The sequence below is a fragment of the Stegodyphus dumicola genome, chromosome 3 (assembly GCF_044657685.1).
Source record: "Stegodyphus dumicola isolate Sdum_Otavi_A_Nest chromosome 3, ASM4465768v1".
Lineage (NCBI taxonomy): Eukaryota > Metazoa > Arthropoda > Arachnida > Araneae > Eresidae > Stegodyphus > Stegodyphus dumicola.
Window position 1 is genome coordinate 122,371,481 of NC_140770.1, and position 19,358 is coordinate 122,390,838.

At 33.0% G+C, this 19,358-nt stretch overlaps 1 protein-coding gene across 2 annotated transcripts in view; it reads left to right on the top strand.

Annotated features, from left to right (window-relative positions):
• Positions 1-19,358, top strand: part of LOC118201087 (putative serine carboxypeptidase CPVL) — a 542,277-nt gene that overhangs the window by 17,472 nt on the left and 505,447 nt on the right. For both annotated transcript variants that reach the window (XM_085813266.1, XM_085813267.1), the window contains exons 2-3: positions 1,959-2,112; positions 12,272-12,323. In XM_085813266.1, the coding sequence (XP_085669392.1) occupies positions 1,961-2,112; positions 12,272-12,323 (204 nt within the window). In that variant the 5' untranslated portion in view covers positions 1,959-1,960. The remainder of the gene's footprint in view (positions 1-1,958; positions 2,113-12,271; positions 12,324-19,358) is intronic.

The following is a 19,358-nucleotide window of genomic DNA, read 5'->3' on the forward strand; positions in this document are numbered from 1 at the left end:
AAGTCTCGGTTATTCTAAATATTTTAACTGAAATTAATATGCATTAAAAACTTGTATGTTTGCAAAATAGTTAAATCTAATCTAATTATATAGTTCCTTTGTAATAAAAAGTTGTTTTGAAAATCGTGATTACCTTGTAATTCTTTCTTCATTTTGCTGTAAATTTATAGCTATTAAAGTTGTGTTCTAGAAATTTCTGTCAGCTGAATAGTAGTACAAATACTTTTTAATATATATATGTTTAATGTTATTAATTAATATATTTTTTAGCTTTGACTAAAACTTAATCGATGAAATAAATGCTTGTCTTGATCAAGTCAAACTTTGATATTAAATTCATCACTGTTTTGAGCAAACATGTTTGCTTCATATTTCATATTTTCTCGAAGAGTAGAGATTATATCAGTGTTTCACTTTGTTGTGAATGTAATATGGAATATCATGTTTCTCGGTGTTTCTAGATTTGGTATTCTGTCCATTATTTGAAATCAGAAATTTATTGAACTAGTAAGTTTACTAATTTCAAATGAATTTAATATAGAGTGTGATATCCTGTGTGTTCCTTTACATAATTTTCATTCAACCAGCAGTTTTCAAGGAGTGAATTTCGCATGTGTTTTGTAGTATGTTAAATATGAACATTATAATTCACATTTCCGATAGTTCCGAATGATAAAAAAAATGTATGTAATTTTGCATTTGTGATGCTCATTGTTGTTATAAATTTGATTGAATTGAATAAAATCATACATTTGATTCTGTTGTTTCCTGCATTTCTTTGATTTAGCAAATGGCTGATAAGAAATACATTTTGATTCAATGTTGAATTTAGAATGAACTTTAAGAATATTTTAAAGTTTTTCTAATTTTTCTTGAATTCACACACACATTAGCAGTGTATTACCTATCAGCAATATTTTTTTTTTAAATTCAATTTAATGCTTGAAGTGTTAATCAGGCTATTACTTGAGGTATTAAAATCAAGTTTAATATATGTACATTATAATTTAAAAATCAGCTTACTTCTATAGATCATTTTGATCTTAAAACTTGTATTACATTACTCCACAGAAATTATTTTAATTAAAATATATTTTATGCCATAAAATAAATCTCGGAAGGAAATCAGTTTTAAATATCTATTTATTATTTAAAATTTAACAGATTCTGCTAATTTATTCATAACATTTTTTGAAATGATTTCTATCATCATCGATACATTGCATAATTGAAATTGATATTGAAGTAAATTTTTTTTGTCTAGGACCAGAATATTAGTATGAAGATTTCATAGTTAATATTTTTAAAATTAAATTTCTATACTTAATCTGATTTTGCATACACATTATAAAAATAGTTTTTTTAAAGTTTTTTTTTTTTTTTTTTAAATTTGTCTGTTAAAGCATACAACTTAACATCACAAGCATTATATGAGACCAGCATTCAATAAGAAAAAATTAAATGTAAATAAATTGTGACCTTTAGAATTGCAGAATAGCATTTATTATTGAGGGCAACAGCAAAAATGATTAAAGTAACAATGAAAGTAATTATGGATAGGCCATTCATATTAAGAATGAAAATTTGTATTCAATGAGGGAATACATTTGTGATAAGAGAATGAGTTAATTCCTCATTACTTTCAACTTACTTTTCTTTGGTCTTCCGCAATTTTGTCTTGGAACCCTCTTCTTTGTAGCAAGTCTAGTCAAGTAAATTATTGAAATTTGTCTGAGGGAGCTCTGAAAGTCTCCAAGTGGCTTGAAGAGAACAGATCCTGAGAAATTGTGGAAGATCTTGAAAAGTAAGTTGGATAACTTACTCATAATAATTTTTATTTCTTATTATGTAATATGTCTGTTCTTAAAATAAGTTTCTTTATTCTTTGACTTTTAATACTTTATGTATGTTTATTTTAACTTTCTAAAGATAAAAACTTGTAATTTTTTTTTCTTTAGGAATGCCAAGGTTAATGTCCTGGTTTACTACAGATCGTGGTCGAATATTTACTCGTGCATGTGTTGGACTTGCTGCTGTTTCTGTAGTTGGAAGTCATGTAGCAATTAATGGACCACTTTTGGATCAGCTCAGGACTGTGTGCCAACTGTATAAGTAGGTTCAGAGTGCAATAGTGCAATTCTTTTAAGCATTTTTTGAAGTATGTTTTACACTTTTGATTAATGTTATGAAAACAGTGTTTATTTATAGTTATCATTTGTATGGGACTCTGTTGCATGCTGACTAGGTGTAGTGAAAAATACCTTTAACCATTTCATGGCATTATTTTTTAAAGTGGCTACTATTTCTAAGAATGTAAATAAATATTGATATTGGTATTTATAATATTATTATTCTCTTGAAAAGACGATTTCCTAAATTGATTACTATGATCACCAAATGGTGACAATTAGAAATCAGACTAAGATGCTTACAATCAATTCGAAAAGTTACATTCTCAGTTCTTATTAGCCTACTATTTCTAAGAATGTAAATAAATATTGATATTGGTATTTATAATATTATTATTCTCTTGAAAAGAGCCCACCAGCGGCCGAGCGGTAAAATCGCTGAACACTGGTAGTTAGGTCCGAGGTTCGAATCCCGCGAACGGGCTGGCTGCATGGGCGTTTTCGTGGTTTTCCCCGTGTGTAACGTGTATACGAGCCAGTTTTCCTTAGAAAGTCCTCCACGAAGGCATCCCTCCTCTTAGGCAGATAGCCCTTGAGGCTTTGCCATAATCACACACACACACATATTCTCTTGAAAAGACGATTTCCTAAATTGATTACTATGATCACCAAATGGTGACAATTAGAAATCAGACTAAGATGCTTACAATCAATTCGAAAAGTTACATTCTCAGTTCTTATTAGCCCAGCAACTCCTTTTCTATGGAAAGGAATAATTACATATAGTCCTTGATGTCTAACAACTGACTTGCAGCAACATGATTTTACAATGTCCTCAAACTAAGATTAAAAATCATCTAATTTAAGTTGACATGACTGTCAACATATACATATAAAATTTAAAAAATATGTAATCAAAATTCTAACTTTATAATTTAGTTATATCTTTTTTCTGCTCTAAAAATAATAAACCTCTCTAAACTGCACCAGTCCAAAATCAATCACTGTCATATGATTTGTTATATAATGTTAGTGATGCAGATAATTTGCAAACTGAAACTCAAAGGCATAAATCAAAATGAAGTAAAAATCAGTCTTTACCAGAACACCATCTTGGGCATGTCTCATAATCTTTCCTCTCTTGTGTACTGCTTTCTTAAAAAAATATCAAAATTGTAAATGTTACCGATGAAATTCTTCAAGAACAGGAGCATATTGCACCATTTTACCTGTATTGATGCAATTTTGTCAACAAAAAGATAAAGTAATTTTCACATTGGCCATAACTGCAAGGTTCTTTATGCATCAACATCTATTTTCAACTTCCAAATTTTCATACATAAATTCTTCTTTTTTCTTTAATGCACAATTATTACCACTAAAACATTTCAGCTCTTACATAATGTGCTATGTGACCTTTTGCTGTTTTTATGTTGTTTTCATTATTTGTTGGTTTTGATAAGTAATTATGTCTATATAATAATTTGGAGATGTAAAATATTTGGAAAAAGGTGTGCTGTACTTATTTTATATCCTTAGAATTCCCTTTTGTTAAAACTACAAACAAATAATTAAAGTAAACAACAGTACTGGCAAAAGTCACCTTGTGCAGTGATGAGAAGTCGTTAAACTAAACTCATTAGTTGCTGCTAAGACTCCCCATTTCTAATGTTTTTTCACATTTTTGACACACTATTTTTTTCTTGGTAGTCATACAGTATGTATGTCTTCCTACAACCTTTATGTCTCATCATAATGCCTAGTAAGTGAAATAATAATGATGAAAATTCCATTATAGTAAAGAAGACGAAAAATACTCTAAATTTGGATTTTATGATAAAGATTATCAAAGCATGTGCTAATGATAGGGAAAATGTTGTAGAAATAGCCTGTGAAGAAACATTTAACCAGTTCAGTGATAACAAAAGATAAGGCCAGAATTAAGGAGGTTGATAAAAATGCAGTAATATTAAAATATGAGCAAACTTTAAATGCTAATAAGGATTGTTTCTGGCAACTTAAAGTTGATGTAATTTATATGTATAAGAGGAAGAGCTGCTGTTCCAATTTTAAAGTTATGGGAAATTAAAAAACAAAGATAAAAAGTGAAGGTCATTTGTCAGAACAGATATGTAGTGTGGATAAAACTGAACTCCTCTGGAAGAGAATACTAGAATGAACTTACATCAATAAAGAAGCTGCAGTGATGCCTGGTTTTAAAGCATTTAAAAATAGGATTGTGCTTCTTGGAGGAAGCTATTCTGCTTTTAATTTTAAAACCATTTTTTATTTACTTTCACAAAATCCCTTAGCTTTAAAAATATTGGGAAGACTGAATTGCTATTTTACTACAGGAGAAATTTTAAGGCTTGGATTACAGTTGTTTTATTTGAAGATTGGTTTTTACACCCACATTTTGTGTTGTCATATATCATAAAATTTCTAGTAGAACTCATCCATAAAGGTTAAGTATCATGGTATTCATGGTAAAATATTTGTGACTGTGATTTCCTTCTTCAATACTGAAAATGTCTTTGGCATTTTATTTAAACTTCAAGAAGTTTGAGTTAACTTTCTTTATTCCATTCCGTCATGCACATCTTTTCGTTTTCTATAGGACGTTCAAAGTACAATGTTGTTTCTAGCTTTGAAATTTTAAGGCCATATTTTATTTTCAGTGAAACACCCATATTCAACAGTTTTGACAACAACTTGCTCTCTTACAGAAATTGAACTTTTCTGAGTTCTGTAGCATTGAAATTAATTTAAGACAGCTGCTTTGAATTTAAAAAAAATCTTGAGACATTTGTTCTTTAGATTGACACTTGACTGATCCCTTTTCAAAAATCCCCCCCTTCTTCCAAAATGTGCAAGTCATGGTTTACTTCTGTGAGAAGTTTCTTCTTCTGTATATTAGAATTTTATTCAGTATTTCTTATCAAATCCAATTCCTGTTTGACATTAGGAGTGCATGAAAATGTGAGAGTATAGTCTTCAGTGTAATAATTGAAAAATAATCTTAAATAATTATTTCAAATCTTCTCAGTTTCAACTAAGATTGTGACTTAAAAAATTAAAAAAAAAGAGTATGGCAAAACTGTCAAAACTCATCCACATATGGATATTGCTGCTGTTGTCATTCACATGATGGCTAACACAGTTGGTTGCTCTGTCATTGGACCCAGATTAGTGCCCCAGAGAAAGCATGGATTTTATAAATGTGTAGTATCTTTACATTTTAGGGAGCTTGAAACCTATAGAGGTGAAAATAACCTTGAAAGGTGAGGCAAGATAGATGCAAGATCATTGGATTCTATCCTGTGAGGTTTTTTGAACAAAACTGAGATAGAGTTGGATACCGTTATGCTGTTACCAGTTAGGTGCCTGAGACCTTGGTCAATGACAAGCACACTATCATCCCAGCTGCAAGCATTCATGGGTTGTTCTAGTGGTTATATGCCTAGGCATAGGGATTAGCAAAAAACATATGCTTATTATTGCCTTTTTGTAATGTAAATAAAAAAATAATTTAATGTTTTGAAGTTTATTTGTTGTAAATGTGTTGAAAAGAATAATAATGCCAAAAATAACACGTGAAGGATAAACCATTTCTGTTTTTTATAAAAATAAGCCTGACCAAGGAATACCATAAAAGTGTATTATTTGAAATTGCTTCACACCAGTTTGTTCTGTCATGGAGGTAAAACAGTGTTCCACACTAGTTGGTTCTACCATGGCCATAGTTAGTAATGGAGTTCTACCTTTGGAGGTAAGATGTAGATGGAGCAGCTATGATTAATTCATGCAGTATGACTGGTTGAAACCCCTTTGCTGATAAGCTTTCTTGCCATACTCAAACAAGCATGGCAGGAAAGCTTATCAAGCTTTTTATTGGGTCAGTCAGATTGCAGTTTCTTATAACTCTATGCATTTTTCATCTGGCTGGTGTTTTGTAGGTAAACTGAAAATTTTTTGTCGCTATCAAAGTACTTTTGAAACTCATCATAAAACTTCTAATTTTCTATTCTTTATGTAAAAAATGTGATAAAATATTCCATGAAACATGGCCAGTACTTATTCATAACAAATACAAATTTCATCAGAAATTCAAAAACTTAAATTCCATTGGGACAAATTAAGTTAGATAATCTTTTATTCCCCCTGCATATAAATACAGTACAAAGTCTGTGATCTGGACTCGTAAGGACTTTGGCAATTCTGGATTTGGGATTTTTCTGGGTATTGGATCATTGATTTAAATCTAGTAAGAAGATGTAGAAATTATAAAATTAAAAATATGAAATAGTAATTTATGAGAAATCTACATAAATGTGGTTTGGTGTTTAATTATTACTGTAAAATTTTTTTTTAGATATTTGGCTGCATGAGTCATTTCTCAAGCTGCACTGTAGTCATGCAGTGATGAAAGCAAAAAATAACAAATAATGATTTGTCAGATTGGCATCAGTGCCGAAGTGAAATTAAGAATCGGGACTCTCCACGTGAACATTATGAAAAAATATCAAATTCACAAGTGTAAAGCATTAAAAAAAATTCTAAAAAAAGGGTGCGAGAAAGTTCCTGGTGGCTTATAGATCTGGTGTACTTATGTCATAATACCTCATCCATATTGTGAAAATCTTGATAATCATTATAAATTACACTAAGCAAAAAATACTGTTACGGATTTCGTATTTAAATAGCTAATGTTAGTTGAATTATAAATTAAATTGTTTTATTCCCCATGCAGTGGAGTGCGTGACGGATATTAAAGGAAAGCTAAGCCAGAAAGTTAAAAATACAAGAGAACGTGCGTTTAACATTTAAATAATAAATATCTCTTTTTGATTTTGAGAAAGTTCCAGAAAATTCTCGCACATGATTTAAAATCATATAAAAAAGAGGAAAACCTCTCAGTTCGTTGCTATGTTAGTTAGTTTGTTGTTGTTTTAAGAATTTGTTTAGAAAACTGCTCTTGTTGATTGTAGCGAATTCGCGGATTAGCTTTCTTTAGCTGTTTTGAATTAAGTTCTCTTGAATGTTTCAGTAGTTAAAAAATAACTACTGTGAGATATTGTAATACTGTACGAATATCTGAGGAGATTTAAGCGTTTTTGTTGTGATAATAATAAATTTTGTTCATTTTTTCATCGGACTTGTGCATTCATTTCGTACCGAACCCATATGCACTCAACAATTTTTGGTGTCAGCAGTGGGATTTGAATGCCAATAACAAGAGCGATGGAAGAACAATTGAGGCAGCTCATCAGTGCTTTTGCTGCATTCCAAGAAAAGATGGAAGCTGGCCAAACATCTTTTAAAGAAGAAATTAGAGAGAAAATGGATGCTGGTCAAAAATCCGTTAAGGAAGAGATGAAGGCCAGTCAAGCTGGTCAATTAACTTTTAAAGACCAAATAAAAGTTGTTAAGGAATCAGAAGAAATGAAAGCTATTCAAGCCGGTCAAAAAAAGATTGAAGCAGGTCAAGAAGAAATGAAAAGAGAAATTATCTGCATAATAGAAAACAAATTGAGGCTATGGAAAACAGAATGGACATGGTTGAAAATAAAGTTGGACAAATTGAAGAAAACGTTTCTTCCGTAAAAGATCAAATTGAAGAAAGAGTTTCTTCGATGAAAGGAGAAATAGACGAAAGAGTTTCTTCTGTAAAAGAACATATAGAGGAGATAGTTTCTGCTGTCAAACAACAAATTGAGGAGAGGGTTTCAGCCATTGCAAAAGAGGTTGATACTTTAAAGAAGATCGTAGCGACAGCAGGGAGCAATTCTGATAGTTTTAAATTTTTACCAATGCCTGCTGATCCCTCTCTGAAACTATTTACATATGATGGGAAGACCTCCTGGGAAGTGTATAAGACACAATTTTTTATCATTGCGGATGCGAATGGATGGGATTCCCAAACTAAGGCCTGTCATCTTGCCGCTTTTCTGAGAGCAGACCCAGTGGATATCCTGCAGACACTTCCAGAAAACCAAAGACTTGACTTCGAAGCTCTATCTGGCGCATTGGAGCTGCACTTTGGTGAGAAATGTTTAAAAGACTATGGCAGGCTTCAATTAAAATCCTGTTATCAGAAGCCTGCCGAATCACTCCAGGAACTCGCCACAGATGTTGAAAGGCTGTCCCACCTCGCCTTTACGGAGTGCCCGAGAGAAACTATAAAGTACTGCAGGGACAGAAATTCTGTCCCTGCAGTACTTTATCGATGGCATCCGGGATCCCGAAATACAGAAGGCTCTACGAATGGCAGATATTAAAGATTTAAAAAATGTTCTAGTGCATGTCATGAAATTTAAGGCAGCTCAACAAGCAACTCGTAGAGACCGCCACCCAATCAGAACTGCTCAAGTCCAGGAGCCAGGGGATCAAGTCACTAGACGATTTAACTAGACAACTGAATGCCTTGAGATGGAATATTGGTGACAAAAAGCCGACCATAAGGTGTTGGAAATGTGGTATTGAAGGGCACATACGACGGCATTGCAGAACATCCCAGGGCACGGATAATAAAGCGAATGATTTGATAAGACCAGTGAATGCCTTGAGAAGGAATATTGGTGAGAAGAAACTAACCCTAAAGTGCTGGAACTGCGATGTCGAAGGCCATGTGCGAAGGAACTGCAGAACATCTCTGAGCACAAAAATTAAGATCATTTCCCAGCAACGACGCAGGAAACAAAATAATGACCATATCGAGGAATGGAGGTTGCCAGATAATGAAAAACCTTGTTTTAAAGCACTCAAGATTTCTACAATGAGTGGCAAGAGTAACAGACTGTCCATCAATGGGAATATCGATGGAGTTCCTTGCAATATGATCATTGACACAGGAGCTAATGTTACCATCATTCGGAAGGATTTAGCTCAACAGTTTAAAGATAAACTTATTTGGACGCCATCCTGTGTTACCCTTCAGACTGCGTCTGGTGATAAGATCGACATAGCTGAGAAGTTAAATGTGAGCATCACGTTTGGAAGTGCCGCCTACCATTACACGGCTTATGTGGCGGACATTACAGATCCATGCATACTCGGATTGAACTTTTTAAGGTAATGCAATTTTTCCTTAGACTTCAACAACAACAAACTGCTTTCAGCATCTGATGACATGACTATCCATCCTCAGAAGGAATCCTCACCTGGAAATGCCGAAGCCTTGTCTGAAAGACCCAGCTCAGAAAGCTGCCGAAATCATATTAGGGTTGAAAAGAAACACCAGACTACTGGTTATTCTCCATCCCAGATGCTCTTCAGTCTAGACCTTGTGACCGTCTGTTTGGTCGCCCTACGGATGCGCCTTCATCGCCTGAGGAATACATCCAAGATGTTCAGGCTCGGTTTGAAGTGATGCACCGTTCCGCACGAGAGCGAGTCAACTTGCCGACGGAGAAGGTGAAGACCAGATAACGACACAAGAGCTGTTGGACATCAATTCCAGGAAGGAGACAAGGTGTGGTTGTGAAACCCGTTTCGATGAAAAAGACTCAGGCCTAAATTACAGTCACCTTGGGATGGTCCGTACACAGTCCTAAACAGGCTGAATTACATCGTGGTTCTTATCCATAAGCCTTCAAACTCTAAACCTAAAGTCGTTCATTATTACTGGTTAGCCCATTATTGTGGCCATAGTATGTAATGTAAATAATTGTAATTAGTGCAAGACCATGGTCCTTTTTGTTTCTAAATGTGTATTTGATTTGTATTTCGTATTTGATAGCATTTGATTTGTATTTCGTATTTGATAGCATTTGATTTGTATTTAGTATTTCATTGCATTTATTGTTCATGTTTTTTTTTTTTTTTGTTTGTTTGTTTTGTTTTGTTATTGTAATGTAATGCTTATTATTGCATTTATGCCTTTAGTTGTAAGTTGGGCTTCCTGTCCAGGGATTGTACTGCCCGAGACATGCAGTCCTTGGGAAGGGGGCAGTGTTTTGGATTTTGTATTTAAATAGCTAATGTTAGTTGAATTATAAATTAAATTGTTTTATTCCTCGTGCAGTGCAGCGCGTGACAAATATAAAAGAAAGCTAAGCCGGAAAGTTTAAAATACAAGAGCACATGCAGTTAACATTTAATAAATAAATATCTCTTTTTAATTTCGAGAAAGTTCCAGAAATTCTCGCGCGCGATTTAAAATCATATAAAAAGGAGAAAAACCTCTCAGTTCATTGTTATGTTAGATAGTTTGTTGTTGTTTTAAGAGTTTATTTAGAAAACTGCTCTTGCTGATTGTTGCGAATTCGTGGATTAGCTTTCTTTAGCTATTTTGAATTAAGTTCTCTTGAACATTTGAGTAGTTAAAAGATAACTACTGTGAGATATTGTAATACTGCATGAATATCTGAGTAGATTTAAGCATTTTTGTTGTGATATTAATAAATTTTGTTCATTTTTTCATCGGACTTGTGTATTCATTTCGTAACGAACCTGTATGCACGCAACAATACAAAACTGAATTTTATGTCAATCAGCAAAACTTTTTTAAGTCACATCCTAGAATTTTGAAGGATGTAGATCACTGTGTAGGTCATATAATGAAAATAGCTTCTTTTGTTATCTTCTTTTTGATATCTATAGAAATACATATTTTCATTATGATGAAATATGAATCAGGAAACACATCTCTTGTTACAGTTTAAGAAACTTGTTACAGTTTCATGGATTTTGTTTGTATTACTTTCAATATATATGCACACTATTCTAAAGCAATGTTAACTGAGATCTTTTCAAATTCACATTAATTAAATACAAACTAAGCAAACCAAATTAATTAAATAAGATGGTGACTCTCTTAGAGAAACATTATTTTTTACATGCAATTTAGTAGTTTCTTAAAATTATTTAAATAAATGATTAAAAAATTTTCAGAATTCATCCTAGCTTAAGAAAAAATAAAAGAATTAAACAATACTAATTTTTGAGCCTCAAAACATTTTTTATGATATTTAATATTTTATGATAATCATCAATTAGGAATTAAGATGTAGCATAAAAATTATGATTTTACTTATCTATAAAATGTTAATTAACGTAATGCCAAACTAATTTTAAGTAAGTAATTTAAAATTACATAAATAAAACCATTCAGATTTTCATTTTCAAACAATCATATTAAGTAATCGTAATTCCATCCTGCTTACAAGATATTTTACTTATCTATTAAAATATTAAGAAATAATATTTAAATAAATCACATTCATCATATCCAGCATTTTCTCATTTCCAGTCTAAACTATAGACAGATATTTTTAATGACCACGTGTAGGGAATTTTAACACATAAGAAAGGAAAAAACAATGATATGAATGGAAAAGAAAATATAAATTATTTTATATACAAAAATGATGTACCCATGGAAGCATTAATTTTCATTTTTGATTAATCAGTTTTTTGTGAACATTCAACAGCAAACCATTGTATCATTTTAAGCAAAAAAAATATCGGGAAAATTGTTGAGAGTATCATAGATTAAGACACAATAACATGGCGAACAAATACTAATTCAGAAGTCAAACAACAAAAATCAGCGTTATATTTTCAAAATTTTCACAGGACTAGTTTCGATGGTTTTACCAAACCACCATCCTCAGCTGCAAACTGCAAAACTGCAAAAAGTGTTTTGCAACGAGGATGGTGGTTCGGTAAAACCATCGAAACTAGTCCTGTGAAAATTTTGAAAATATAACGCTGATTTTTGTTGTTTGACTTCTGAATTAGTATCATAGATGTCCTTAGCATCCCAATTTAGTGAAATAGATGAGGGTTGATAAAGGAAAGGAACTGTGGCGGGTGAAAACAGTTGTTTCCAGCTTCAGATTTGGGGCACAATGTCTGGTTCGTCTACTTCTTAACCTTAGGAGTTCTACAATATATGTATAATTAAGTACTGTCAGATATTTTTTAAAAATGATTTCTGAAGTCCTGGTTTCATTTTTTATCAATTTAAATATGCGACGGTAGCCATTTGTTACATTATTAAAAATTGCCTAGTTTTATTTTAAACTGTGTTAGGATTAAGCTAGATATTTTTGGAATTCTTTATAAGTGAATAAATTTATTTCTTGATATATTTTTATGTTAATTCATAATTTTTTTCATATAAATATTTTCCTCTTTAGAAAGGGTGAACCAAAGCCTCTTTCCCCTAAAGTAAAGCAGCTTGTAGAAGAAGTGAGTATACTGATGTATTTAGTTTCTGTAGTTAATTTTCATGTTTTGTGTTAAGTTGCACTTTGCTCTATTAAGTACAGATACAAAAATATTTATATATTGTTTTTCTAAAAATGAACTTTAATAGTGTGGATATGTTGCTTTGAAGTTTTGAAGCATTGAATGTAAATTGATGATTACTGAAACTATATTGTTTGCCTATCATTGAATGCCTTCACCGAATATCTGTATGTTTGTATGTATATGTATCAGGGTGTCTCGATGAAATGTATACACTTTTTATGACTGTACACTCTTTAACACTCTAATAAGTATTGTAATATAGAAAAATTTTTAAATTCACAATAATGGAAACAGATATTGAAACCAGCCATTTTTTGAAAATATTCAAATTGTCGTCCATTGTGGTCCAGATGCAGCTGATAGCACTAACTGATGGAATCTAAAATGTCCCTAATCTTTGCAATTGGTATTTGGACATATTCTTTTTCTTCAATGGCTGCTTTCAACTCATTAATTGTAGCTGGTCTTGTGCTTAACATGTTTGCATTTAAAAAAAAGTCCATTAGGTTCATATCCAGTGAGCATAGAGGATGCTCAGTACTGCATCTTCATCCTATCCATAACTGTTTGGTAGGTGTTTGCCAAGATAGGCCCTTACATGTAATGATAGTGGAGAAGTATTTTATCCTGCTAGAAATATCATTCTTCATCCCAAAATGACACGTGGCATACCATATTCCTGTAGTAGGTTTAAGTAATTTTTGCCAGTCACTATATGGTAAAAAAATAAGGATTCAATTTCAAATCAAATGCTGATAAACCACACTACACTGTAACTCGTAGTAGAATCACATGGTGTTCCACTGTCGTGTGAGGATTCTCAGCAGCTCAGTAAATACACTTCTGATGATTATTTGAACCATGTAACTTAAAAGAGGCCATCACTCCAAACAATCTTGTTTGGCATTCATTCTCCTGTGCACATCTTGCTTGAAACTGCTCACAAAATTCAAATATCCAGTCATGATCATCATTCACAGCAGGGAGAGTAATCTAGGAATAAAATTTTTCCATTGGGCATGCTTCAGAATGGGATGAATGCTCATTTTTGGAACTTCTATCTCAGGAGCTGCTTGCCGAACAGATTTCCTAGGAGATTGCTGAAACTTTTTAATGACTTCCCTTTCTGTTGTGGGGCCGATGGATGATTGTGGTCTTCCGGAATAGTTCTTCTGGATATTCTGGACAGTTTCTTTTTCCTCAAACTTATCTCGCAAATGAGCAATCGTGAGTCGCATTGGTACATATCATTAAAACTTCATTCTTAACTTTCTTTGCATTTCACTTATGTTCTTTGTCAGCATTTCAGAATTAATTTTCTTTGCTCAAAGATCAACCTGATTCCAGGCACATTTTAAGCCTTAAATCACTGGAAAAAAAAACTTGAAAAAAGAACAAAAATATGGTACTTATGAGAAATGTATACATTTTTCAAGACAATCTGTACATGTACATCTGTACATGACATATGTCATATTTTGACAGTCGGACACACACATAAAACTTGGCATGAAATGATGGCACAGAATAGGTTAACTGTTTTGGTTCCACATCTTTATTCAATTCAAATGGTAAATCATTATTCTTTTAGATTCATTAAGATTACATATGCGCTAGTAATATAGACTAAATACGATTAACTTTAAATTTACTGCATCATACTATTCAAAGAAAGAAAGACGGGAAGGGCGGCAGCAAAGGGTCTTACAGCGGCAGGTGGAGAAAAGCAATCTGATATAAAACGGTGCGAATTCTACATTTATACCAGCGATTATATAACATACCAGAATTTTCTTGAAAGTACTAGTCTAGGGAGAAGATCCTGAAATTGTGGAAAGTTAATTAGAGGTTGCCTGTTTACATAGAGCAAAGTCATCATATTTTTTATATTTTACATACATATGCAGTGGAATTCTGATAATAAGCAAACCCCGATTCAAGGATTATGCTCACGTAAAGCATGATATAATGAATATCTCTCAATATTTTATCATAAAACTTGTCACATTCCATGGTATGTATCTACCTCACAACTACCATAGCTTTTGTCTTAAAACTTAATGTACTTTTCTCTCCTGATCATATATTGTTAATAGCAGAAAGTAATCTATCAGTAAATGCATATTTACAATAGTTTTTGAAGTTTAGTTATCTTGCACTTAATGGAGAAAACACCTCTTAATGATGTATAATAATGTCAACTGATGCAAGATTATATCTTTACTAATAGAAAAATGTGACTTTATTTCTGTTTCAATGATCACTAATTCAGTCTGGCTGCTCTTTCTTTCATTTTAAGTGTGTTTCTTTGCTCCCTTTTATGAATAGCTATTAGCAGAAGCTGACTCCTACATGAAACTTGGTAGATGTGTGATCATCTTTTTCTTGTCTATGTGTCTTCCCCCTTCTGTAGATTTTGATGTCTTCCTTTCTCTGTGATTTTCATATTGGTTGCTGTGCACTCTTAATGTTCTTGGGGATGAGATAGATGGCTAAATGACCAGTGGCTTCTGCCATTTCTGATGATGAGAAAATATCTGGTTATTGGAGTTAAAGAAAAAGAATAACTTGAATTTACTTCAAATTTTCAATGATCTGTTCTTTCATTTATTATGTAGTATAAGTTACTTTCATTGAAATTCTCAACTATCTCAAAAACTGGTGTCTCATTTATTTCTTCTGAATTTGAACTGCAGTCTGATATTTGTATGAATAAACGTTTAACTTTTTTTTGGATTCTAAATTATTTGCAGGGTTTATTTTTATCTAAAATATTGCCTTTGTTAATTAAGGGCATGCTTGTTTGAAATGTAGTTATTTGATCTTTTAGAAATGATAAGTAATACTGTCGCTAATGAAATATTATATAATTTCTATTGTGAGTGCCTGCCCATAGGACAGCCTTTTTGAGAGTGAACAACTCAGCCTAAAATACTGTAGCATGATCGCTGAAACATTTAATTTTGTAATGGATTTCCTTCTTGTCTTCATAAGCCACAAAAGCTGTTCCTACTCTGTTGTCTGCTTTGAAACCATTTGAGTAGATTTCTGTTTGAGTACCTTATGGTGTTATTTTAGTGCATGGTGTTATCAGGTTCAATGTTCCTTCTTACCTTCTTCGGGAACATGCAAAGACCTGACTAGGAACAGAGAGCTTACTAAAGCTATGTTCACTAATTGTGGGAAGTAAACAGGATACACAAGAAGGGTATACAAAACCCTTTATTTTTCTCTATTTACAATGACTTCCGTACTTCGGAATACACTGACCCGCTACTTGGGGTCAAAACGTAAAAGTATAAAAATAAAACTAAACTCTAATTTAACTTTAGAATAATAAACGTGGAAGATTGGCCTTATAATAACAGGAAGCGTATGTAGTACAGAGAACTGTGAACACTACAATACGTTTAAAATTTATCAAGAGGATTAAAACCTCTGGCCTGGAAGGCAACAAGCAACTGCGTAACTTCTAAGGTAAGCGGCTTCTTCGACTCACTGCTTCCTCTCTCTCGCTTGGCAAAAAGCCACAACTTAAATACTTGGCGTTCGCCAGACAAACTTTGCATAAAAACCTTAACGCTTATAATTCTGGCCGGAAGTAGAAAATAAGAAGTGATAGTAAAGATTTAAAATAAAATAAACGTTAGTAAAACTTAAGATCCTTACAGTGTGCCCGTTGAGTGCACTAGATGTAGATTTTCATGACTTCTGTATTCGATACTTTGGTGCCTAATCAAAATGTGACCATTGTACATGCCATCTTCCACTTAATGGAAGAGACAATATTGTGTTTTCTTTATTTGAGCTTTGCTTTCTGGGGGAAAATACCTGCAAGTTCTTTCAATGTGGCTGTAGAGATTGTTGAGTAGGCCGTGATTATTTTGAGTGGAGCAATGTGTTGGATTTATTGTAATTTCTGGCAAACTGTGATGGTGTTAGCTGTCCAAACTGGACAACCATGAAGTATCATGCACTCAATAGCTCACAGGTAAAGCTCTTTTAACAGTTTACCTTTCAGGCCTCATTTGCTGTCAACTATTATACTTAGCTCAATAAGCTTATTGAGCTAAGTATACTAGTTGCTAAGTAGTAAACAGAATACAGAATAACTAATAATAAGTAAGCAGAATAGCTAATAAGCTAAATATAATAAGCTAAGTATTTATTAGCTATTCTGTTTTCCTGAATGCTAGCTAAGTAGGGACCCATGTTAGCTTTTTGTCAGAGTTGAAGTCTAGGTGTTTCACAATATCCTGTCTTTTGAAGGGGACTCCTTGCCATTTGATGCAGGGAGGGTGCACTTCGATCTTGTGCCTCTTTTATACACTGAACTTTAATTTGTATTTTTTACTCCATGTTGCTAAATTTTTTAGTGCTTTGGCTGCCATTCGTTCTGTAATAGTGCAGTTACAACCATGTATTATTAATATAAAATCATATGGGGCCGTGTCAGCTTTGACATTTACCAGTATTGGCCCTATATTAGATCCTTGTGGGGCATGTTTACTGTGATCTTTTGTTATGTGGAGTGCATCTCTTTTGTAAGTTATTTTCCTTTTCTCCAGGTAGCTGTTTATGATGTTTAAAAGATTCCTTCAACATTTCAAGTCCTTTAATCTGGCTTTGAGAGCAAATCACCATAGTTGGGTAAAGACCGACGTTACATTAAGAGATATTATGTCCACAATGTAATCCTTTGTTTCTGTTATGAAGTATGATCTTCAGAACATTGTGTAATGCATCTACTCTTTCCTCTAGTAAACCCATATTGGGCCATGCTGAGAAGTTGTTTACCTTCTAGGAGGTGTGTGAATCTCTGGGTTATGGCTGTCTAAGACCTTGTTTCTTGCTGAGAAGAGGCAGATTGGCCTATATGAACATGGTTAAGACACAATAACATGCCGAATAAATACTAATTCAGTAGTCAAACAACAAAAATCAGCGTTATATTTACAAAATTTTCACAGGACCAGTTTCGATGGTTTTATCGAAACACCATCCTTAGCTGCAAAACCGCAAATGAACAAGATAGGAAATAATGATTAGATAAGATAAGAAAGCCTGGACAAGAATAAGCAAGTGGCGCCATCTGTTGGTGAAATCAGAACTAAAACATAATTTCTTTAAAGGCCGAAGGCAAATTTGGATTGGAATTAGGATAGTTAACTAGAACAGAAAGATTTTTATGAATGTGAAATGCCTCTAGAAAATCCAGTTCTCCAATGGAAGATGTTTTTTGAATAATTTTGGCAGCAGAAAAATTGAAAGTGTGATTTTCGGACCAACAATGTTGAGCAACAGAAGACTTCTGTGTTTCCTATTTTCTAACATATGCCTCATGTTCCTTGACATGAAATTTTAAGGCTCTCTTAGTTTGGCCAATGTAAATTAAACCACACTGGCAAGCAATCCTATAAATACCCCAGGAATTCATATCCGGAATGGGGTCCTTGAGTATGGAACTCGGAATTTTATTGATGGGAGAATAAACAACCCGAAAGTTAAATTTCTGCAAAATATGGGCAACTTTATAGCTAATTGATGGAAAGAAGGGAATGACAACATAATTTTTATAATCTCCTAAAACAAGAGTGTGCCTTTTAGTGTGTTGAGATGAGAATTTTTTAACTGCTTGATTAATAATGTTGGGTGAAAAGCCCCTGCCAATAGCTATTGCTTTTAAATAATTTAGTTCTTCATCAAGGGCTAGTTTGGAGGAGCAAACTTGAAGAGCATGGAAAACATAGGAATAAAATGAAGCTAACTTTTGTTTAGTCGGATGACATGATTTAAAGTGTGGTGGAAGGCAAACCGATGAAGGTTTACGGTAAACCGTAGTACTGAAGTTGGATGTGTTACGTGTGACCAGAATGTCAAGAAACGGAAGAGAATTGCAAGTGTCAAGTTCAAAAGTGAACTGAATAGCAGGATCAATGGAATTCATTGTTGAAAGAACTTTATTTAAATCATCTTTATTACCTTCAAACAGGGTAAAAGTATCGTCTACGTAGCGGAACCATGCAGGGATGTTTAAAGTTTCAAACAATTTTGATTCATAAGAAATTAGCTGATAAATTTCGATGCAAGAGAAATGAAATTCGCATTCGCGATTTCTAGACATCTTAATGCACCCTGCACTGGGACATTGGTGAATAATGATTTTACATCAAAAGAAACCATGAGTAAATTACTAGGAGAAATGTTTTTAACCTTTTTTACAAACTCTATTGAATTTTTTATGGTGTAAATGTTATTGTCTAATAGAGTTGAAAATCTAGAAACTAAATATTTAGCTAATGGATACGAGGCAGTACCTAAATTTGATACAATAGGGCGAAAAGGAATACCACTTTTATGAATTTTGGGAAGAGCATATAATCTGGCACAATTCGCAGCAGATGGGATAAGCGAATGTTTTAAGTTGCTTGAAATGATTTGCGAAGATTTGATCACAGTTTTTATTTTGGATAAGTCCGAAGGTGAAGGATCTTTAGGGATCGGATTATATGGTCCTTCGTTTAAGAGTTTAGTGACACCATCGATGTAAGTGTTCTTATCCATGACGACTATCTGGCCACCTTTGTCGGCCTTTGAAATGACAATATCCGGGTTAGAATGAATCTCGCGCATTGTAGCTCTTTCTCTCGCAGTTAGATTTGGTTTCAAAGGTTTATTATTGAATTTCACATTATGAGCGATAAGATGCCTAATCATTTCTTTCTGTGAATCTGAAACTTTACTGAACTTGAAAGCTTTTTCGATAGAAGCCAAAATCTTTGCAATCGAGGGTTTACAGGTTTGTGAGAAGTTAAAATTATATTTTAGAATTCTCTCTTGTTCTTCTGAAAGACTAACATTAGAAATATTAACTATTGGCTTGATGTTTACAATGGAAAGATTTTTTGAACTACTTGAACTGGAAGACTGTAAAAGAAGATTTTCGAATTTAACTGCAAGGGTGCTTTTATG